General features: G+C 33.1%; 2 protein-coding genes across 2 annotated transcripts; one reads left to right on the top strand and one right to left on the bottom strand.

Annotated features, from left to right (window-relative positions):
* Positions 1 to 268: 268 nt before the first annotated feature.
* LOC106063772 (malonyl-CoA-acyl carrier protein transacylase, mitochondrial-like) lies at positions 269 to 5,397 on the top strand. Its single transcript, XM_056036250.1, has 5 exons — positions 269 to 1,372; positions 2,144 to 2,231; positions 3,024 to 3,244; positions 3,787 to 3,939; positions 4,971 to 5,397. Exons 1-5 carry the CDS (start codon positions 470 to 472, stop codon positions 5,211 to 5,213), a joined length of 1,608 nt encoding a protein of 535 aa, XP_055892225.1. The 5' UTR covers positions 269 to 469; the 3' UTR covers positions 5,214 to 5,397.
* Positions 5,398 to 6,728: 1,331 nt separating this feature from the next.
* LOC106063771 (E3 ubiquitin-protein ligase ZNRF2-like) lies at positions 6,729 to 18,939 on the bottom strand. The gene is made up of 4 exons (XM_013222227.2): positions 18,437 to 18,939; positions 15,032 to 15,127; positions 13,682 to 13,787; positions 6,729 to 13,214 (listed from the first exon to the last, which is right to left on the bottom strand). Exons 1-4 carry the CDS (start codon positions 18,756 to 18,758, stop codon positions 13,157 to 13,159), a joined length of 582 nt encoding a protein of 193 aa, XP_013077681.1. The 5' UTR covers positions 18,759 to 18,939; the 3' UTR covers positions 6,729 to 13,156.
* Positions 18,940 to 19,036: the final 97 nt, after the last annotated feature.

Consider the following 19,036-nt stretch of genomic DNA (forward strand, 5'->3'; position numbering starts at 1 on the left):
CCTTATTGCCGAACACGAGAACTGCAATGACGACCAAAACAAAAACAACAGATGTCTGCATTAAATGTGGCAAGATATGCTGGGCGTAACTGGGTTTTACGAGGTCACTGTACAAATGTACGTAGTGCACTCATTTATATCTACTAGATCAGCCTTTGCAACTTATAAAAATATTTTTTTGGTGGGAAAAAAAAAGTACTTTGCCTTAAAATAATTTTGACTCAAAATAATTTTGACTACCTGGCTAATAGGGTTTGCGACATTGAAAACGAGAACGATTTTGTCAATATGGCTGTGTTTATGTAGTTTCGTTTTTAAAAGAGTTGTCCTTGCATGTTTAGTTGACTATCATTGTCGAAGTTAGCGTTCTGAAGATAGATTAGTTAAATATTGATTTAGACAATGTATAGATTCTAGATCTACAGCGTGATAATTGAATTCTAAATACACATGAACTGTATACTATAAAATGGCTCTAATATTACAAAAACATAAATTTGTAGGCGCAACCTTAGTTTTGTCTCAATTTAGACAGTTTTCTCGTATTGTAAACAGCGTCCGAATGAAGCGAGTGACTTTACAGTTGCAACGACAAGGTTTATTGCACATAGATTTAGATCTAATTAAATCTAACCAAATCTCTACTCTATCACATAAAGAGTCAGCTATTCTTTGTGAAACAGATCAGGGAAACACAGCTAAATGCTCAGTCTCGCAACAAACATCTAATAAATGTAGTTACAAATTATTACAGTTAAAACCATGTAAAACAAATTCAAAAAGAAATTTTTCAAGTAACAATGGATCAGCTAGTGATGGTACATCTGATGGAAGCAATACAGAAAATGTTGTCCAACAAAAATTGCCTAGAAGAGTACTAAAAAGATTGCACAAACAAGGCGTTTCAGAAGAACAATTTATATCAAAGTTGAACTCTACCTTCGAGAACATGAAAGAACAACGTAAATCCATTGACAAAAAAGATAAACTTGAAGATCTTTTAAAGAGCATGTCCACAGAGCCAAGATACCTTTCAGAAACTGATAATTTTCCCTCTGATTTAGAAAGGCATAGACAGTGGGAAAAACAAAAGAAGCTTGCATCCATTGCACCGAAAAAATCACCTTCTCAAACATCTGTTATTCTTTTTCCTGGTCAAGGGAGTCAAGTTGTAGGTATGGGCAAAAAACTATTACCATTTCCAAGGGTTCATGATCTCTATGAAGAAGCCAGTTCTCTTTTGGGATTTGATTTATTGAAAATATGCCTCAATGGTCCAAAATCAGAACTTGATAAAACAAAATATTGCCAACCAGCAGTTGTGATTACATCTTTGGCAGCAATTGAGAAATTTAAAGAGGAACACCCACAAGTAAGATTTGTGATATTTTGAGGTAATAATATACACACACACACTCACCGCATTTAAACATGTACAATAAAAAAAAGATTTAAAAAAAAAAAAAAAAAAAACTATATTGAATGAAATTGTATTATTAATTATTTGGAATCATTCATGTGTAATTGATCTTTAATATAGATCTAGTCTAACAATAATACATTTTGTGTGTGATTAAAAATATTTTTTTTATCAATTGTAAAGCGCAATAAAAAAGTCTATTTAGTATAAAATTTTTAGCTAATGAACTTATTATCTGCATTTAATGCTTATCTCCCCTTTGCTTAGTACATTTTCTAAATAAAAAAAAAATTAATTACAACTAATTGATTAACTGATTGGCTAATTATTTAATTGATTAATGTGTTGTCAATGATTCAGCTTGATTCATGAAGGATTAGTGGGAGAAATAAAGATTCTGACGAGACGAGAGTTAGTTGATATAATCATTGTAAAAAAAAGATTACTCCTCAAAATTTAAATATAAAAAAAATGAAATACTATACGCATTGTTAGTTAATGGCAATCTTGAGTTAAAATCTTTTAAAAAAATCTATGTTATGTTTCTGGTGTAAGTTACCCATGAAGGATGAGTAGTACAAACTTTTAATCCAAAAGTACTAAATTGTCTTCATCTTGACTTGAGCAGTACTGCAAGTAGACCATAGAATCACTTTTTTTCTTTGTTTGATACACAAAATGTTTTTATTACATTCATGCTTCAAAATATTTTTTTTTTCACAGGCTTTAGAATCTTGTGTTGCTACTGCTGGATTTAGTGTTGGAGAGTTTGCTGCCCTTGTGTTCTGTGGTGTCCTGTCTTTTCCAGATGGTAAGCTTCAACTAAAACTTTCACAAGATGCATAGCCAGTCCTCACAATATCTTTATTAAACTTCACTTTATTAAACTTATAGGCTGTGCAAAATCATCTTCATGAAACTCTGTTTTAAGTGAGAGTTTTGGAAGTCCAAATCCTCTCTTTTAAAAGCTGTCAGGGATAAAACCCTTTTAGCTCATTAATGTGGATACATTTTCATACACCAATATGAAATTGGACAAGTCTAGGACAGACAAAAAAACTAATGACTTAGCATATATTAAGTCACAAATTAACATGCATGGCTAGATTGGCACACTCATAGGACATATTCGCTTTTGAAGGAATGTTTGTAATTTATCACCTTTACCGGTTAGTTTTGTCTTTCTCTATTTTTCTCTTTTTGTCTTGACTAGAATCTATTTCAGCGACAGGCCCAGAAACTGAGGTACGCAACTTTTTTCCTGACCTCTTTCTCTGACTGGTTAATTATAATTATCACTACTAATTCTTTGAACTTGTTTTGACCTAACCCTCGTTTCTAGAAAGAGGTAGAATGAGGTCACAATATCGACTCATGACAATGGTTTCATCTTCGTCACCATAGAAAGGGCACATTGAATCAGAGATTGGCCTGAAGAGCAAATAAAAGAACAAACATTGCTAGTGTGACTCTGTTGAACCTGATTTCATTCTTAAAATATATGGTGCATTGATTACAATTATTTAAAAGTAAATACGCTCAAGTTAGTTTCATGATTTTACAACTTTCCAAATGTTTAAAATATTACTTTCCTAACCCACAGCTGTGAAACTTGTCAAAGTGAGAGCAGAAGCCATGCAAAAGGCTTCAGAGATGGTTGCAAGTGGCATGCTGTCTGTCTTCTTGGCGCACGACTCTAATCTTTCCTTGGCGATAAAAACTGCCAAAGACTACTGCCAAGAGAGACGAGGCATTGAGAATCCAGTTTGTGTTGTAGCAAATTATCTGTTTCCTGAGTGCAAGGTCATAGCTGGACATGAGGAGGTATTCTGATTGTTAATAATACTATATTTTTAATATGATTGCGAACCTCATATTTTTGTTGCTAGAGCAATCAGTTATTATAGGTTACATCATTATTCTATATAGCTCCTTCTTTACAAGGAAACTTAAAACCAAACCTGGCCAGAAAGAAATCAATTTTGGGAGAAAATCTGGGACTCAACACAGATAAAGAGACACATTTTTGTATTGACTTATTATAATTCAACACAGAAAAAATAAATAAAAAAAACTAGAAAAATATTGTATATATATATATATTGTATTTCTTTTGTAAGCTCGGCAAAGATTTAACGACCTTAATAACAAGCACACATGCCAACATATGTTAGGTCTACAGGTATATAATTTCTCTACATTTACTAAAAACAAAATCTCTAATGAGTTGAAAGAAAGCAAGGAAGAATAGTAAATAAATGGAAATAAAGTGAAGCATTACTCCTAGAGTTTTATTAAGCAATTAATGTATGAACCACAGTCATTAGCTTTGTAGATGTATAGTTTCCTATTTTCTCACCTTCTAGGCTATTGAGTTTCTTTCCACTAATGCTAAAGAGTTTGGAATCTTAAGAACCAAAAGGTTGGCAGTTAGTGGGGCATTCCACACCAACCTGATGGAATCAGCAGTGCAGCCACTACAGAGAGCATTAGCTGGCATGAAGATAGGTAGTCCAAAGGTATGTGCTCAAAGTTGAGAATAACTTTTTCTGACTCACAGTGCTCAAGAATTTTAAAGCCTTTATTGGCTCCTTCTATCTGCTTTTCATACTTTGGGAAGAAAATGCTCAGTGAAGTACCCATTTCAGACTGTGGGACCGATGATATAAAGATCATCTGTTTCTGTTGCCCACAGTTAACGAGGGAGTTATGTGATGTGACCAGTACAACAACCAACCGCCTTTACTTTTCCCCAACTAATGTCAGTTGCTCTTAAGAGTTGGGTGGACTCAGGTGCACCCTTAATGCCCAGAAATTTAAAATCCAAGTCTTTCGATTAAAAAAAAATTAAATTAATTGATTGTTTTACTCAGAGTTATCTTTCTTTGTTATGCAATTGAGGGTATGGTGTTTTTCTAACCTGAAATAATCACAAGTGGGTTGAGAGATTAGGTCCTTTAACTATACATTTTAAGTTTTACATTATCCATGTCAATATTTAACTTAGAAGGTACCATACTGAGTTGTTTCTGGGGAGAATAAGATGGGACCTAGAGTTGAATTGATCAAAACTGTAAGTGCACAATGACTTCATAATTTATGGATGTCTTTATTATAATTCTTGATAGTTGGTCATTCGGAAAGAAATATATTTATTCGAAAATGCAAATTACATTGAAGTTTTGCCCCTGATTGAAAAAGAAGAAGTTCCCCCTTCAGACCTTGCGACGCTATAGGACAGATGATCTAAAGGATATCTGTTTCTGGGCCATGGTTAATGAGGGTGTTGTGTGGCCAGCACAACAACCAACAACCTTTACTCCCCCAGGCTGATGTCATCCCAGTCTTCACCAGGATTTAAACCCAAGACTCCTGGTTCGGAAGCCAAGCCACTTACTTTACAACTCAGCCACCAGGGCTCCCTGATTGTACTAGATTAATTATATATTTATATATATATAATCATAGGTGATGAATTCTTACTATGAAATACTATAAAACATCTACATTGCTAGTTCATAGCTCTGCTGTTATGTGTTTATGTTTTCAGTTTACTGTGTACAGCAACGTGACCAATGCTCCGTACCATCCCAAAACAAACTTTGCTCACATGCTTGGGCAGCAGCTGGTCAAGCCTGTCAAGTGGGAACAAATCATGCACAACATATACTCTCGGGATAAAGGAGTTGAGTTTCCAAACACCTATGAGATCGGACCAGGCAGGCAAATGGGCACCTTCTTAAAGCAAGTGAATCTACTGGCCCACAAACAGTATCACAATGTAGAAGTTTAACAACATGTGTAGGCTTTCAGTTCATGTGTGTGTGTGTAAGAGTAGGAAAGTTGCATATGCTCAAAGGCTTAGATGTGTGTGTGTGTGTATGAATTAAATATTGTGTAGAATTGTTTCTTTATGTTATTTTGTAAGGGAAATGTTTTATTGAACGGTTGAGTAAAATCATTATTGTCTAACTTTATTTTATGTCTTATATCTCTTTTTTTTGAAAATTTAATCTACTTTTTGTTTGTAACCAGTAGTCATAAAGCATTCAGCTTACAGGACACATGAACAATTATTGAACCAGATAAATCAAAAGTTTAACATGTGAACATTTATTTTGGCATTTGAAGAAATTCACCAATGTATAGGAACTGTTATTTTTTTCCTGTCTCTCCCCAGTGATGTAACTCTCCAAAATCCTTAACAGTATCTTTTTGTGTCCAGTTTTCAATTTCTCCTATTAAAGTAGACAGATAACTTGAAAACCTAATGTGAAAATAACTATACAATAAATTTTATTTATTACATCCATAATGACTTTTTAAAAAAAATTCCTCTATTCAGCATGAAAATTCATGGGAACAAATTTTTCTAGAAATTTATGTTTTCATTTCTTTGGGAAAAGAAGTACTAGCTAATTGGCCACACTGGGAAAACTGTAGTTTGACGGTTATAATTTTTTGAAATATCTTCTAAAATTAAATTAGATCTTGACAATCTTTGTCTGTTTTTCCTCATGTAGGTTTCATCCATTAAAGAGTTAAATAAATAGAGTTGAACATTTTACGCCCTGTCTTTCTAAGTCTGGATCTATATGTCCATCTTTAGAATTTTATAAACTCTGAGTGGATTTATATATTGGATAAACCAGGTTTTTTTTATGGTAAGTGGAAATTTGGGCAGGGCAAAAATTTTCCTTTTTTTTTAAAAAATCTATCATTCATTAAGAGTAAAATAATCACTTAAATGAAAAATAATGAAGGAAGAATAGTTTTTTTTGTTACTAGTTTCTGTCATTAGTAGATCCTAGTAGTATGAAGAACCAGGTGAAAAGTTAGAAATCTAATTTGTTTTGACCTAGTACATGTTAATATCTACTTATACCCACTGGCATTCTTTTAGGAGCCAGCAAAATTTGAAACATGTGCCTAACTTTTTAGTCTTTATCAATTTAAAAAAAAAACATACTAAACTTGGCTCAACAAAAATGGCTAAGACAAATTTTAGGAGTCAGTTACGGAGATCATGTCTCAAACAAGGAAATCTTACATTGAATTTGGAGGTGACCACTTAATGAGATTGAAAAAGGCAGCACTAAAACCTTCTACCCCCACCCAAAATTGTTCCACAAAAGTGATTGGATCATAGAACACTTTCTTTAAATTTTTAAAATTTATAATAGTTTTAAGTGATTAAAAAAATATCCCAGAACCTTCATTCATGCTCACCTTTGAAGCTTAAAGTGAGGTTAGTATTTCTCTTGGACTAACATTCATTCAAGTCACAAATGTAAACAAGATGAGACAATTTTTATTTTTCATCTATTTTATTGAATGGAATCAACCAATGCTAAGAAAGACTTCAATGACATGAGCATTGAGAATGATACAAAACTCAAATGACTTACAATGAAGCGTACAGCTTTAGTACATTAACTGATATCTTCAGTGAGTTGTTCTGACTTCTGGAACATCCCCCACTGTCTAACATTTGAACTTCAGAAACATATTTGGTCAGTGCAGCACAGAAATTTTTAAGTAAAATTAAAAAAAAGAGCACTCCATATAGTGGAAAATAATTTGCACTGGATAATAAAGATCTAAAACATTTTAAGAGGGAATATGTAAATATATCCCAATGCACTGAAAGGTATTCAAATAGGACAGGCCTTTTAAAAAATATCAGTACCTTATAGATTAAAACAATTTTTTTTTATATTTTATGTGCCATCAAAATATTTGCATACCATAATATAATATTTTTTTTAGTGGTGGAAAAAAATATATCTTATTAAAGAAAAGAATTGAAAAGAATTTCATTTAAATTCAGAACTTAAATGGTTTTAAAATATTTACTTAATTCAGCCATGATAAATTATGTATTTGGGAACTGTAAAATAATAAAGACAAATTGATTTCACATTGTTAAAATCTCTAGGGCCGCCCCTCCACTTTAATGGTATCTAATTTAACCTTTCTTTGCATTGGGCTACATTGAATGTAAACAATTATCTGACATTCATGATCATTTTTTCCTGAAATATAAAAGAAAAAAAAAATCAATTTAATACGGTACAAAATAGAAATATAGTAATAAAGATTACACAAATTAATTTATTAAAACAAATTGAAACTAAAATTTGCCAAAAAAAAAAAAAAAAAGCTGCCAAGTACTCAGATCCTATTTTATTTTTATTATACCACTACTAGACACCATGAGAATATTAATACACATGAATGATACAGCATCAGTTTCACAAGAATTCTGGTGTAAAAACAGAAATAAAATGGTGACATTAAGACTGCCAAAGTGTCTTGACATCATCTGCAATGGTGCTTTGAAATAGTTCTGTTGCCCTTCAACCAATATTTGTAAAAAGATTACTACATTGAACACTTCTGAAATTTATCTTAAGTTATTGTGCCAGAGATGACTGGAGCTTTGAAGCCAAAAGTCGCTGCTACGAAGACCATGCCTATGGTTCTGAAAGACTTGTACAGCTTTCATTACAAACTGAAAGGCATCCTAATTTTACATTTATTTTCATGAAAACCCATGTATCTAAGGTTAAACACAGAGCTGAAGATTCTTGAAATCTGTGGCTAGAATAAAAGTAAAAAATTTGTCTGCAAGGGATTAAAATAAGAAATAGTGCTGGGGGAGTGGAACCAATGTTTACCAATACTAAACAACACTTCATGCCTCAGCAGCACTGATAGGACTTACATTGTGAGCTAGAGTCACGTGACTGCTAAGTTAACCAGTTCTACAAACAATAACCACACAAGGCTAATGAACTACAACTGAATGAGCTGCATTTCAAACTGAACTCGGCAAACAAACAAAAAGGACACACAAGAAGTTATTGCATTCAAATGTTGACATGAAACTCGTGGACTGGATGACTTTTAAGCATTAAAAAAAAACAACAACAAATTGTTGGGTTAAGATTTCAACGTAACTTCTAGTTTTAGGTCAGAACATTTAAACCAGGTCTTTTGTAACAAATTTCCTCACGGATAACAGATGATTATTATTATTATTATCACGTTGATATGGGGACAATCAAAAGTCAAGAAAACAAGACTGTAGACTGTACATTAATTTATTTACAAAAGTTGAACTTTCAAGTACAGCTCCCATTATACAAACATTTCTGATTGAACTTTTAAAACAAAATCTATATGCTATTTGGGAGAAGAAAAATAGTACAGAGGGTTGGTTGATACCTGCACAGGAAATATGTGATCAGTAATATTGAGGCCAATGTCCCTGCACAGAAGTAAACAAAAGGCACTACTACTGGGATTTTTGTAACTTTCCATACTTTCCTAAATCAATTTTTCAGCAGTAGTGCCTTACGCAGAAGTAAAGCATGACCCCCTCTGGCACATCAGATATTTGAAAGCATGGCAAAACCTACCCAAGTAAGAAGTCATAGCTTTTGTGATGACATGAATTGAAGAAACCATGCAAAAGCAGAAGATGAAAAATGGACGCCTTAGTGGTGTTTTATTCCAAGACTTTTCTAATTTCATTCAAAATGACTTTACAGACTTTTCCAAAACTAAATACAAAGCAGGCCTGTAAGGTTCCAGTGTAAATCAAACATCTTCATTCTGTTTGTAATTCAAAGCTGCAATGCTTAGTTTTCAGGCTATTCGTTAAAAAGAGTGTGGGGATAAATAGTTTTCTGCCTCAGAGTATTGCACTTTCCATAAAAAAAATAGAGGATCTCAAAGGTGTGGTTCGTGGCACTCCAATGCATCAACACCTTTAAATAAAGGGGGAGAAGAGCTGACTTATTTTTGAGCTGCAAACATTTTCTGTATTACTGCTACATAACATTTCCTCGATATAAAACTGTTAAGTGTCCATGGCGCCATTGACCAATTTTAAAGTGAAGTAAAAACATGTCTGATTTTCATACATAAATATTACAAAACTGATTACAAAAATAGTCTCTCCCGTACATAACAATTGTTTTGAAATGTTTATGGCAAAAACAACATCATCTATACTTCACTATTCATACATATTTACATATGAATCAAACAATGTTAGGTTCAATAAGTTGCAAAACAATTCTTCCCACTAACACAAATGTACATCAGGCAACCCTAACATTAGTTATTCACAATAACAGACAATGTGTTTTATGTACAATGCTATTCATTCTAGTATCTTACAAATATAGACAAAGTGGCACACAGGGCAGTTCAAAGTTACATTTATCCTTAAAAACTGAATTTAAAAAAAACAACTGTGAAAGGGTGAAAATTTTGAAACTCTTAGGCAATGGGAAGCGTGGTCAAGAGGCTAAGAACGCTTGAACTTGGCTACATATGAAGGGGGCTCGAGGATTGACACCTGACTCGAGCAGAGTTGTGTTTACTAAGTGCCTAAAGGCAGCACGGAAAACCTTCTCCCAGATACCCCCCCCCCCAACTGGTCCACAAATGAGTTTGGACCATAGCGCTCTGAGCATGCTATAAGCATGAAAGTAGCGCTATATAAAAGCTATACTTATTTAATACAGTCACAAGACACAGCTATGTAATTTAAAAAATATAAATGGCAGTTCAGAAAATAGATGATATGCCTCATTGATTATTAAGACTTGACACCTTACATATGCACGACGACTTAAAAATAACAGCACCTCACTTTGAAAAATTTTAAGTTCAAATTTTCTTAGTGTCATTGGACATGAATGTTTGTGTACAATCATAAAAAAGACATTCTGTAGCTGAGCCCCCTTTTACCAACTGTTACCATGTCAGAAATATTCAAAGACTTTGGTGATTTTATTTCACCAATTGTTCCATGTCAGATATATTCAAAGACTTTGGTGATTTTATTTCACCAATTGTTACCATGTCAGATATATTCAAAGACTTGGGTGATTTGATTTCAAATTTCAATTAGAACAAACATTGTAAAAAAAAAAAGGTTTAATGCAAATCAAACAAAATTTTTGTCAAACAAGAACTGAATCAAACATTTGGAGAACAGAGCAAAGACTTTGACAGATTATTGGTACAGCAAACCACTATGGTCCAATTTTTTTTTCTGCCACATAGAATGAAGGTTTGGACTTAAACAAAAGATTACTAATTCCTGAAGATTCTAGGATCAATAACATTTCTGTTTTCACACCTTCACATTTTTAATCAGAAATGTTACAATGTTCACCATTAAGTAAGTTACAAAAAAAAACAACAACTACTTGATGAGATTATACAAAAATTAATATTTTAGGGCAAAGATATTTAACTCTTTCTCTCCTAATCGACGATACCATCGTTGAATTGACCTCATTAAATTAATGTTTAGTTTGTTTTAACTTGACTTTGTGTTATATAAAAAAGAGCATGCATTCCCCTTTAATTCTATACCAAATAAAACATTTTCTGATAAAAAACAACAAAACAACTGAAGCTTAATCATAAAAGGGAAGTGAATTAGAAATGAGCATAATGAAGAAAACCTTCAAAACGTGGAAAAATGATTACGGAAAGAAAGAGTTAAAAACTGAAGCCTGAACTCCAACAATAGAAAATTCTGTCAGCTCCCAAAGTTGTGAGAACTCAAAAGTACAAGAGAGTGGGTTAAATCGTTAAAGAGGGAGTAAGACCATCACAGAATGAATGAGTTGAGTAGATGAAACACAGGCGATAGGTTCTTGACAACATTTGTACCGGTACATGACACTAGATCACATTCACAGGTGATGACAGGCAACGGGAAATAACAGTCACATAATCGAGAGCAAATTTAAACAATTTCAAAGTTGACATGCACTCATAAAATTAAGAAAAAAACACAACATGTTTTGATATGTATTTTCCAAACCGAATTTTGTTTTCTTTAAAACAAGTTTCTGAAAAAGGTCCTTAGTATTTTCAGTGATATTTATAGTTGGCTTAAGAACACTTTAGAAAGATGTTTTTTTTAAATATAAATTGTATTTAATAATAAGAATAAAATTTAAGTATTGTTATATTGTACTTTTCTGTAATTGAATCGATTTTCTTTCATTAAAAACATTATCATATATAAAAAATGTTAATTACATCATCATACTCATTAAACAATGTCCGATACACGCGCAGCAACCTATTCACCCGAAGCATTTCAACTAAAATAAACAAAACAATCAATTCTAGTAAAATCAAAAAAAAAAAAAAAACCTACCATAAAATAACAAACACAAGTTTTCTACAACGCTAATAATTTATAAAAATAACAATGCCTCCGAAACAAAATTTAATTTTTAAAAAAAAGTAGGTTTTTAAGAAAATGCTCAGAAACAAAGTTAAAAAAAACTAGAGTGTTAACAAAACAAAAAGAACTGACATAAATATGAGAATATATTTGATATTTTCAAAGGGTCGGCTTTAAAAATAAAAAAAAACAAGGGTAGGAAGAGCAGTACATCTAGCCCTCACCAGAACAAATCAATGAGAAATACTTGCTAATCAGAACAGTGATTCTTAGTACATGTCTAGTGTGACAAGTGGAATTTGGATTTAACCACTGTGACACAACATCATACTAGTTTTAATAATGTCCACCACAGCTTTAATCCCCCCTCATGAGGCCTAGATACCCATCCTTTTGCTTGCCTTGTTAATTAGGCTGGGGAAAAATCAGCAGATGAACCTCTACCGCTGATTGGCTTTTTAAGTAGAATTGCTTACGATTACTATGGCCCTTTTAGTAGTACTGCTGATGATGAAGTAAACCACACATCTTACCTTTAACACAGCCTGACTTGAAGCATACTACAAGGGTGACAAAAACTTACTTTTGTGAGTAAACAATTGTTTACTGTTAACAAGGATCAGTACATTTCAAAAGAATACCATCAAATTGGATACTGCTGTTTTCAACATCTAGTATCATATCAATTAAATTAATTTTGAATAAATATTTAACTTGAGCAATTAAAATTTTTTTTGGGCCTATCAATGTTTAAATTTTGTTCTCCAAATTAATATTTAAAATTTATAAGAGATTTTTAAAAAATTGGCTCAGTTTTGATTAAAAAAAAAAAACAAACAACACACAACAATAAATGCGAAATTTAAAAATTAGTTAAACCAATGAACAGAGCAAACTGAAACAGATGAATTAAGTACCTCCCAACGTATACCCTAGAAAATTCTTGGCGTAATGAAAGGTCTAAAAAAAAAAAAAAGAAGAATGGCCAACAATGTTAAAAACTGAAATAAAAAATGTGTATATTTATTACACCAACAAATTAGGAAATCTGCATTAAAAGAGTTCTTATATATATGTATATGTAGCTAAAAACATCAACACAGAACTGAAACCCTTCCCACAGCTAATTACTCCAGCACACTGATTAGTGTATGTATCTATATAAATATATCATCAGGGTGCATCACTCTTGGTACAGCACTGCCGGGCTTTAAGTCCACCTCATAGTTGAGCACCTCCCTATCACTTCCAACGATGAAGTCGCCCCACGCTGTCAAGAGAAAGAACAAAATAGTTTAAGTTCGCTGGCTGTTGCGCAGCAATGTTTCAAGCGCCAGCCAGCACGGGTGGCTCAGCATATCACGAAGAAGCCTAATACTTATTTACAAGTAGATACGTTTGTACAGTGTGCTATGTTTGCAGGAGGTTCACTGAGACAGCATGGCGTGCTTTGCCATCCAGATCCCTATTATGATACAATGTTTCTTATGGTCGGAAAGAGTTCATTTTTAATCTGAAGGGTGTTCAGGGCACGAGCGGTTGACCTCAAACCATTTGTCAATACACCTGAAAAAAAAAAAATGCAGAAAATAATTAAGTCATTATTTCACTTTCTAATAAAGTCTTTACAACATATTAGGATTGGTTGGTTATTTTTAGATTCTGTTTTTATTACAATGAAAAGAAAAAAGGTAAAGAGGCATAGCGCCATTTTAAAAATAACTGAAAAATCTGTATAGTGGTCTGAATTAAATGTGCATCTTCAAATATGCAAGTTAATTTTTTCATATATAGTGGTATGCAGCCAAAAAAATGTTTCTTCCTGTTCAAGAAATATTTATAAAGAAAAGCATATTTTTTAAAAGAAATTATTGGGCTAAGAACATTTGAAGACATTTTGTCTAACTTAAAATTGATCTTAAAATCATGTAGAAAAATGTTGAAATATTTAGCCATTAAGTAGGATTAATATATTAAATTGCATAGTATTTTAAAGGGTGCTTATCTGGAGGTCTGCTGCATAGAAGACTCACCCTTTATGATATATACAAAGGCATGGAAGTCTGGCTATTGTGTCTCCTTGAATGAGTTCCTCAAAGCAGATAACACATTCCCCTTTGTCTTCAGTCAGAACATCCTCTGGAGACAGTTGAGAGGAAAAAAAAAAAAAAAAAAAAAAATTATTTAAAAGTTTAATCTTGAAGATTTAAAAACTTTGAAACATTTTAATGCAAAAGAGTTAATGGAAAAAGGGAGAGCAGCGTTGACAAGTGATGAGATAGCAAACTGGTCTACGTGAGTAGCAAAACAAAGAAAGTGGTTTAACTTTGTTTGTTTAACAATCTTTATTTTTTCTTCTGCATATGGTAGCGTAAAGAATATGTAGACTCATTCCCAATTAAATAAATTATTATAGCTTTTATATAGCACTACTTTCATGCTTATAGCATGCTCAAAGCGCTTATGGTCCAATCACATTTGTGGACGAGTGGGTAAAGGGGGTAACTGGGAGAAGGTTTTCCATGATGCCTTTCGGTGCTCAGTAAACACAACTCTTCTCAAGTCAGGTGTTAAACCTCGAGCCCCCTTCATAGTCAGCCAAGCCAAGTTCAAGCGTACTTAGCATCTCGACCTTTGCATCCCAATTAGTACAAAACCATACACTATTTCCATACAAATAATTCAAATACTTTTGTTGCATTTATTAATTTCTGGAATTTTCTTTCAAGATTTAAAAAGCTGAAAACAGTTCTCACAAGGTAAGCATTTGTTTTAATGCAATTGTTAAATATTTTTTTTAAAGTCATGTTTTGTGGTTAAGTAATTCATTGAGCAACTTAATTTGCATCTCTTTAATTGCTTATGCCTACATTTTTCATTTTGAATGTACATAGAAAATCCTACACATGAATTTGTGTATCATATTCTCAGTAAAAAAAAAAGTGTTTTTTTATAAATGTTGTGATTATTATTAATAGGGTGGGATGTGTGACTGCAAGGCCAAAACCGCTTAACTACAGCTTAGCTACATAACAAGGGGGGATTGTTTGAACCCCCGAACCAGCAGATTTGTGTTTGCTGAGCACCTAAAGTCGGCACGGAAACTTTCTCACACACCCTATCCCCCTACTGGTCCACAAAAAGAGATTGAGCACTGAATATCCTTTAAGCATGGGTTATATAAAAGCAAATGTTTTTAAAAAATTGTTTCACTAATTGGGAGTAAGTCTATACATTTTGTATTGTTTTGACAGTACAATTAATTGATTAGCTTTTTAATTTAATAGTAAACAGTTCTGGGTATTAACTTGAACTAGCTTTTAAGTTTCAGAGACGTAAAAAAAAAAATTATTTCTCCACTCAGAAGCTGCACTAGGCCTCACCGTTGTAGCTTATACGAGGTTTTGTAAGACACATGACAAGATGGCACTCTATATCATCTGAGGCTATCTGTTTTGAACATACTGGGCATTTGATGCCTAGAAGAAATGAAAAAAAATGCTGATTAGACATTCATATATAATGCATACATGATCTAAACAGGGCACTTTAAGACTGGTTGTGACAGTACGTGTGTTTGCTATTGTGTGTGACTGTGAATAGACAAACTAGTTGACCTTTATTGTTACTATTTTACTGGGAGGAATACTTAAAGGTGTGTTATGTACGACTGTTGAAAGAAGTCAGTGATCAGTAGAGAGGTGAGGAGACAGCATGTGATAATAAGAGATAGAAAAGAAATACAGTTAATTATAGATTTAATCTTTTCTCAATGTGTGCTAGAATTCTAATACATGGTGTCATAAGGAATGACCCCACCTTTCAAAACTGCTGGAATTAAAAGGTAATGTAGCAGAAAATTGAAAAAGGCATAAGTTGTCCTTTCAGGTGCATATGATAGCAAGTGGACTAGATACAAAATATGAGAAAAAAAAATACAATTACTATTACATTACTACAAGTGATTGGCCAGGAAGCAGTGCAAGTTTATAAAACTTTCCAATGGAAATGTATGGAACGTGAGCTTAGCAACACCTTCCATATACATCCCAGCATTCTAAATAAATTTGGCATCATGACAGCAAACTCAAGGCAAAGACGCAAATTTGAACAAATCACTAAAAGATTCTTTAATTCAAGATAGGATAGTGAAATAAAAACATCCAAGCAAGACTTTTAAGAGAACCAGACTTAAGGCAGAAAACATATGCTGGGAATAGCAACTCAAATTATGAAAGAAAAAGAGGTTCAAGTTGTGAATTCAGTTAATAATTTCAAAAGAACAAAAGGAAATTTGAGTTGTACTATAGAGGCAAAGAAAACAAACCAGGTCGGTGTCCAGCTTATGATGAAATAGGTCATAAGTGCCATTTACTGCTGAAAATAAGTTACATTCACACTGGATATGGGAGTTCGTAGGTATAGAATTTTCAAATAGTTGAAGAGAGAAAAAATATTCTCAAATCAACATCCAAACCTACTATTGACAGTGGAGAAAGATTAAATGTTGGCAAAGCACATCATATCGAATGTACTGTTTTGAAAGGGAAACAGCATTTAAAGATTTTCAAAGATTGGAGACACACTCAAAGACCATTGTGGGTAACAAATGCATCTAATCAGAAGAGTAGATTTGATAAGAGGATGATACAATGCCAAGCTACGTAGATGTCTTTGCTGGCGTAGGCTGCATGGAAAAAAGAGACAAAAATTAAAGTAGATTCAATCATAAGACCAGTGGTACACGTAACAAGAAGGGTTCCAGCAGTTAAGGCCAATGGTAGACGAGGGTGTCATAGAAAAGGTTGAGCATCCAACTGCATGGGTCAATGTAGAAAAAAAAAAAGGAGGTGGTTTAAGGATTTCTCTTGACCCCCAGAGACCTAAACAAAGCCATACTAAGAGAGTATTACCAATTACCTACAATCAAAGAAATAGCTAGCCGGCTAAATGGCAGTCAAGTGTTAACAGTATTAGATGCTAACTATGATTTTTGGAAAATCAAACTAGACAAGAAATGTACAGATCTTACAACTTTCAACACACCATTTGGGAGATATAAGTTCCAACTACCATTTAGACTTAACTATTTCAGCATAAGTATTTGCAAAAAGATTTCACCATGTTTTGGACAATATACAAATGGTTGAGACTTACATAGATGAAATATTGTTAGCTGGTAGAAGGACAGAATATCACGACGATAGAGTTAGGAATGTTCTTGACATAACAAGAAAGAAAAAAATCAAACTGAAGCGATCAAAATGTAGCCTAAGAGTACAAGAAGTCAAGTTTGTAGGACATATTACTACAGACAGTGGTAAAAAGCCCAATCACTCAAAGATAGAGGCAATACAATCCATGCACAACTAACAAATTGAAAGGAACTAGAAAGATTTTTGGGTATTAAATAATTAATTATCTTGGTAAATTCTAACAGAACTTGTCAGAAATAACTGCTTCGTTAAGGCTAACAACTCAGTAAAGAGTGGGTATGGTTGAAACATCAGTTGGCAGTGGATAATTTAAAGAATTAGATCACAACCACCCCTATTTTAAATCTTTTTTTTTCCACAGCTAGTTAAGTTGTCTGTGGGTGCTTTAATGGAGGGACTTGGAGCATTATTAATTCAAAATGAAAAGCTGGTAGATCTGTTATATAGACTGTCAAAATTATATATGCGCATATAAAAAAAAAAAGAAGCTTGCCTTTGTATTCAGAGTTGAACAATTCAATTATTATGTGTATGTGTATCCAAAAACAGTTGAAACAGACCACAAACCTTTGCAAGCAATTATCCAAAAGTCTGACATCTACACCACCAAGGCTATAGCGGATGCTTCATCATCTTATATTATCTATTCCAGACAAATTTTCAAAAGCAACGCTACAAATAAAATATCCCTCAAGGGATCGCTGGGATGCACAAGTTCACTTACCGCAAAAATATAGTAACAATAAAAGTAAACAAGTTGGTCCACACAAAGCCACACACAATAGCACTACTAGTCACATTAATATTTAAGTTTACAGGAATGAAGATTTTTACAAAGAGATGAGTGGGGCAGAGTTTGAACCCAGCACCAATGAGATGACAGTCCAGAGGACTACATGAGCACGCAAACCTTTAGACTCAGTCCTGCTTTTTCATACAGGATTTACTATTTTTTAATTCTGTTTCAATTAAAAACACTTAAGTTACTATTAAACTTGATCCGCAATGACCAAATGTTTTAAGTCTAAGTGTATATATAAAAAACCAGCTAAAAGAAGGTTTATTTAATTTTAAAAATCCTAATGTCTAATGTTATTTATATAAAAATTTACAATATTTTAATATAACTGATTTTTACATGTAAATTTACTAATTTAATAACAGTATAATATAAATAACTTCAAAATTCTTTTAGTGATTGAAATTATACATGTATGTAGATCTTTCAGTTTTGCAAATAATGTAGGGAATGAATTATAAAAGTAGAAGAAAAGATTACATCTAGATATAGATATAAAACCTTTGTCAACAATTTTTCTTTGTGTTATCAAGACAATAAGAACAAAGATGATATAATTCAGTATTAGAATTAGATCTATGTGCTGTTAAGTCAATAACATAGCCATAGCCAGCATATTACTTAGCATTAGTTAGCTTAGCATTTGTTGTGATTAGTACATAATATAAAACACTACTAATAAAAAGAGTCAAGTGGATTCCCAATATTAGTAAATGTTTATATATTAGTATTAGATCTAGATTAATCTAGAATCTAGAATCTAGAGGTCTCACCTTGCAACGCATGAAACAGATGCATGGGGACAGGCAAAGAATGGGTGAAAGGTCTACCCCCAAACAAAATGGCAGCGTCATCAGGAGAACTGGAGTCTGAATCTGGAGAACTGCTTCGGTGTGTACCACCAGAAGCTCCAGGTATACTCAAAGATCCAGAGTTTCCAGATTGGAAATTCCCAAGACTTCTGGCTCTAGCCCTCGATGACTGGCCCCCATTTCGTGCAACTACCTCAGCCCCTGGGCCACCACTCGATCCTGGGGTGCTTGCAGAGTAAGTGCGCATACGTGGTTGATTGTTTGTACTTAGTTTTAAACCCATGGTAATATTGCAGTTGAATAGCAGCTGATACGTTAAATCTCTGAAACGCCTTTTGAAAGAGAATTAATTAGATGGAGACGGTTTAACTAGATATCTAGTAACCACAGCTTCACACTGCTTAGTTTCCCCGGCCGCCATTTTACTTTCCTTGTTTGCGTCAGGAGCACTCAGGAACCAACACAAAGTGACGTGATACAGCATGTGATAAACAAAAATAGCAAATTTACTAAATAATCGATAAAATAATAAAAATAATATCCATGTTAAAAAGTATTTAG

The sequence above is a fragment of the Biomphalaria glabrata genome, chromosome 7, assembly GCF_947242115.1.
Source record: "Biomphalaria glabrata chromosome 7, xgBioGlab47.1, whole genome shotgun sequence".
Lineage (NCBI taxonomy): Eukaryota > Metazoa > Mollusca > Gastropoda > Planorbidae > Biomphalaria > Biomphalaria glabrata.

Excerpts from the sequence above, each read along its gene's own strand:
- LOC106063771 (XM_013222227.2), bottom strand. The coding sequence starts at position 18,758 with ATGGGTTTAAAACTAAGTACAAACAATCAACCACGTATGCGCACTTAC. Across the intron at positions 13,788-15,031 it reads ACCTCGTATAAGCTACAACG|AGGATGTTCTGACTGAAGAC; the intron begins GTGAGGCCTAGT and ends AACTGTCTCCAG. Across the intron at positions 13,215-13,681 it reads CTTTGTATATATCATAAAGG|GTGTATTGACAAATGGTTTG; the intron begins GTGAGTCTTCTA and ends TTTTTTTTTCAG.
- LOC106063772 (XM_056036250.1), top strand. The coding sequence starts at position 470 with ATGGCTCTAATATTACAAAAACATAAATTTGTAGGCGCAACCTTAGTT. Across the intron at positions 1,373-2,143 it reads TTAAAGAGGAACACCCACAA|GCTTTAGAATCTTGTGTTGC; the intron begins GTAAGATTTGTG and ends TTTTTTTCACAG. Across the intron at positions 3,940-4,970 it reads TGAAGATAGGTAGTCCAAAG|TTTACTGTGTACAGCAACGT; the intron begins GTATGTGCTCAA and ends TTATGTTTTCAG.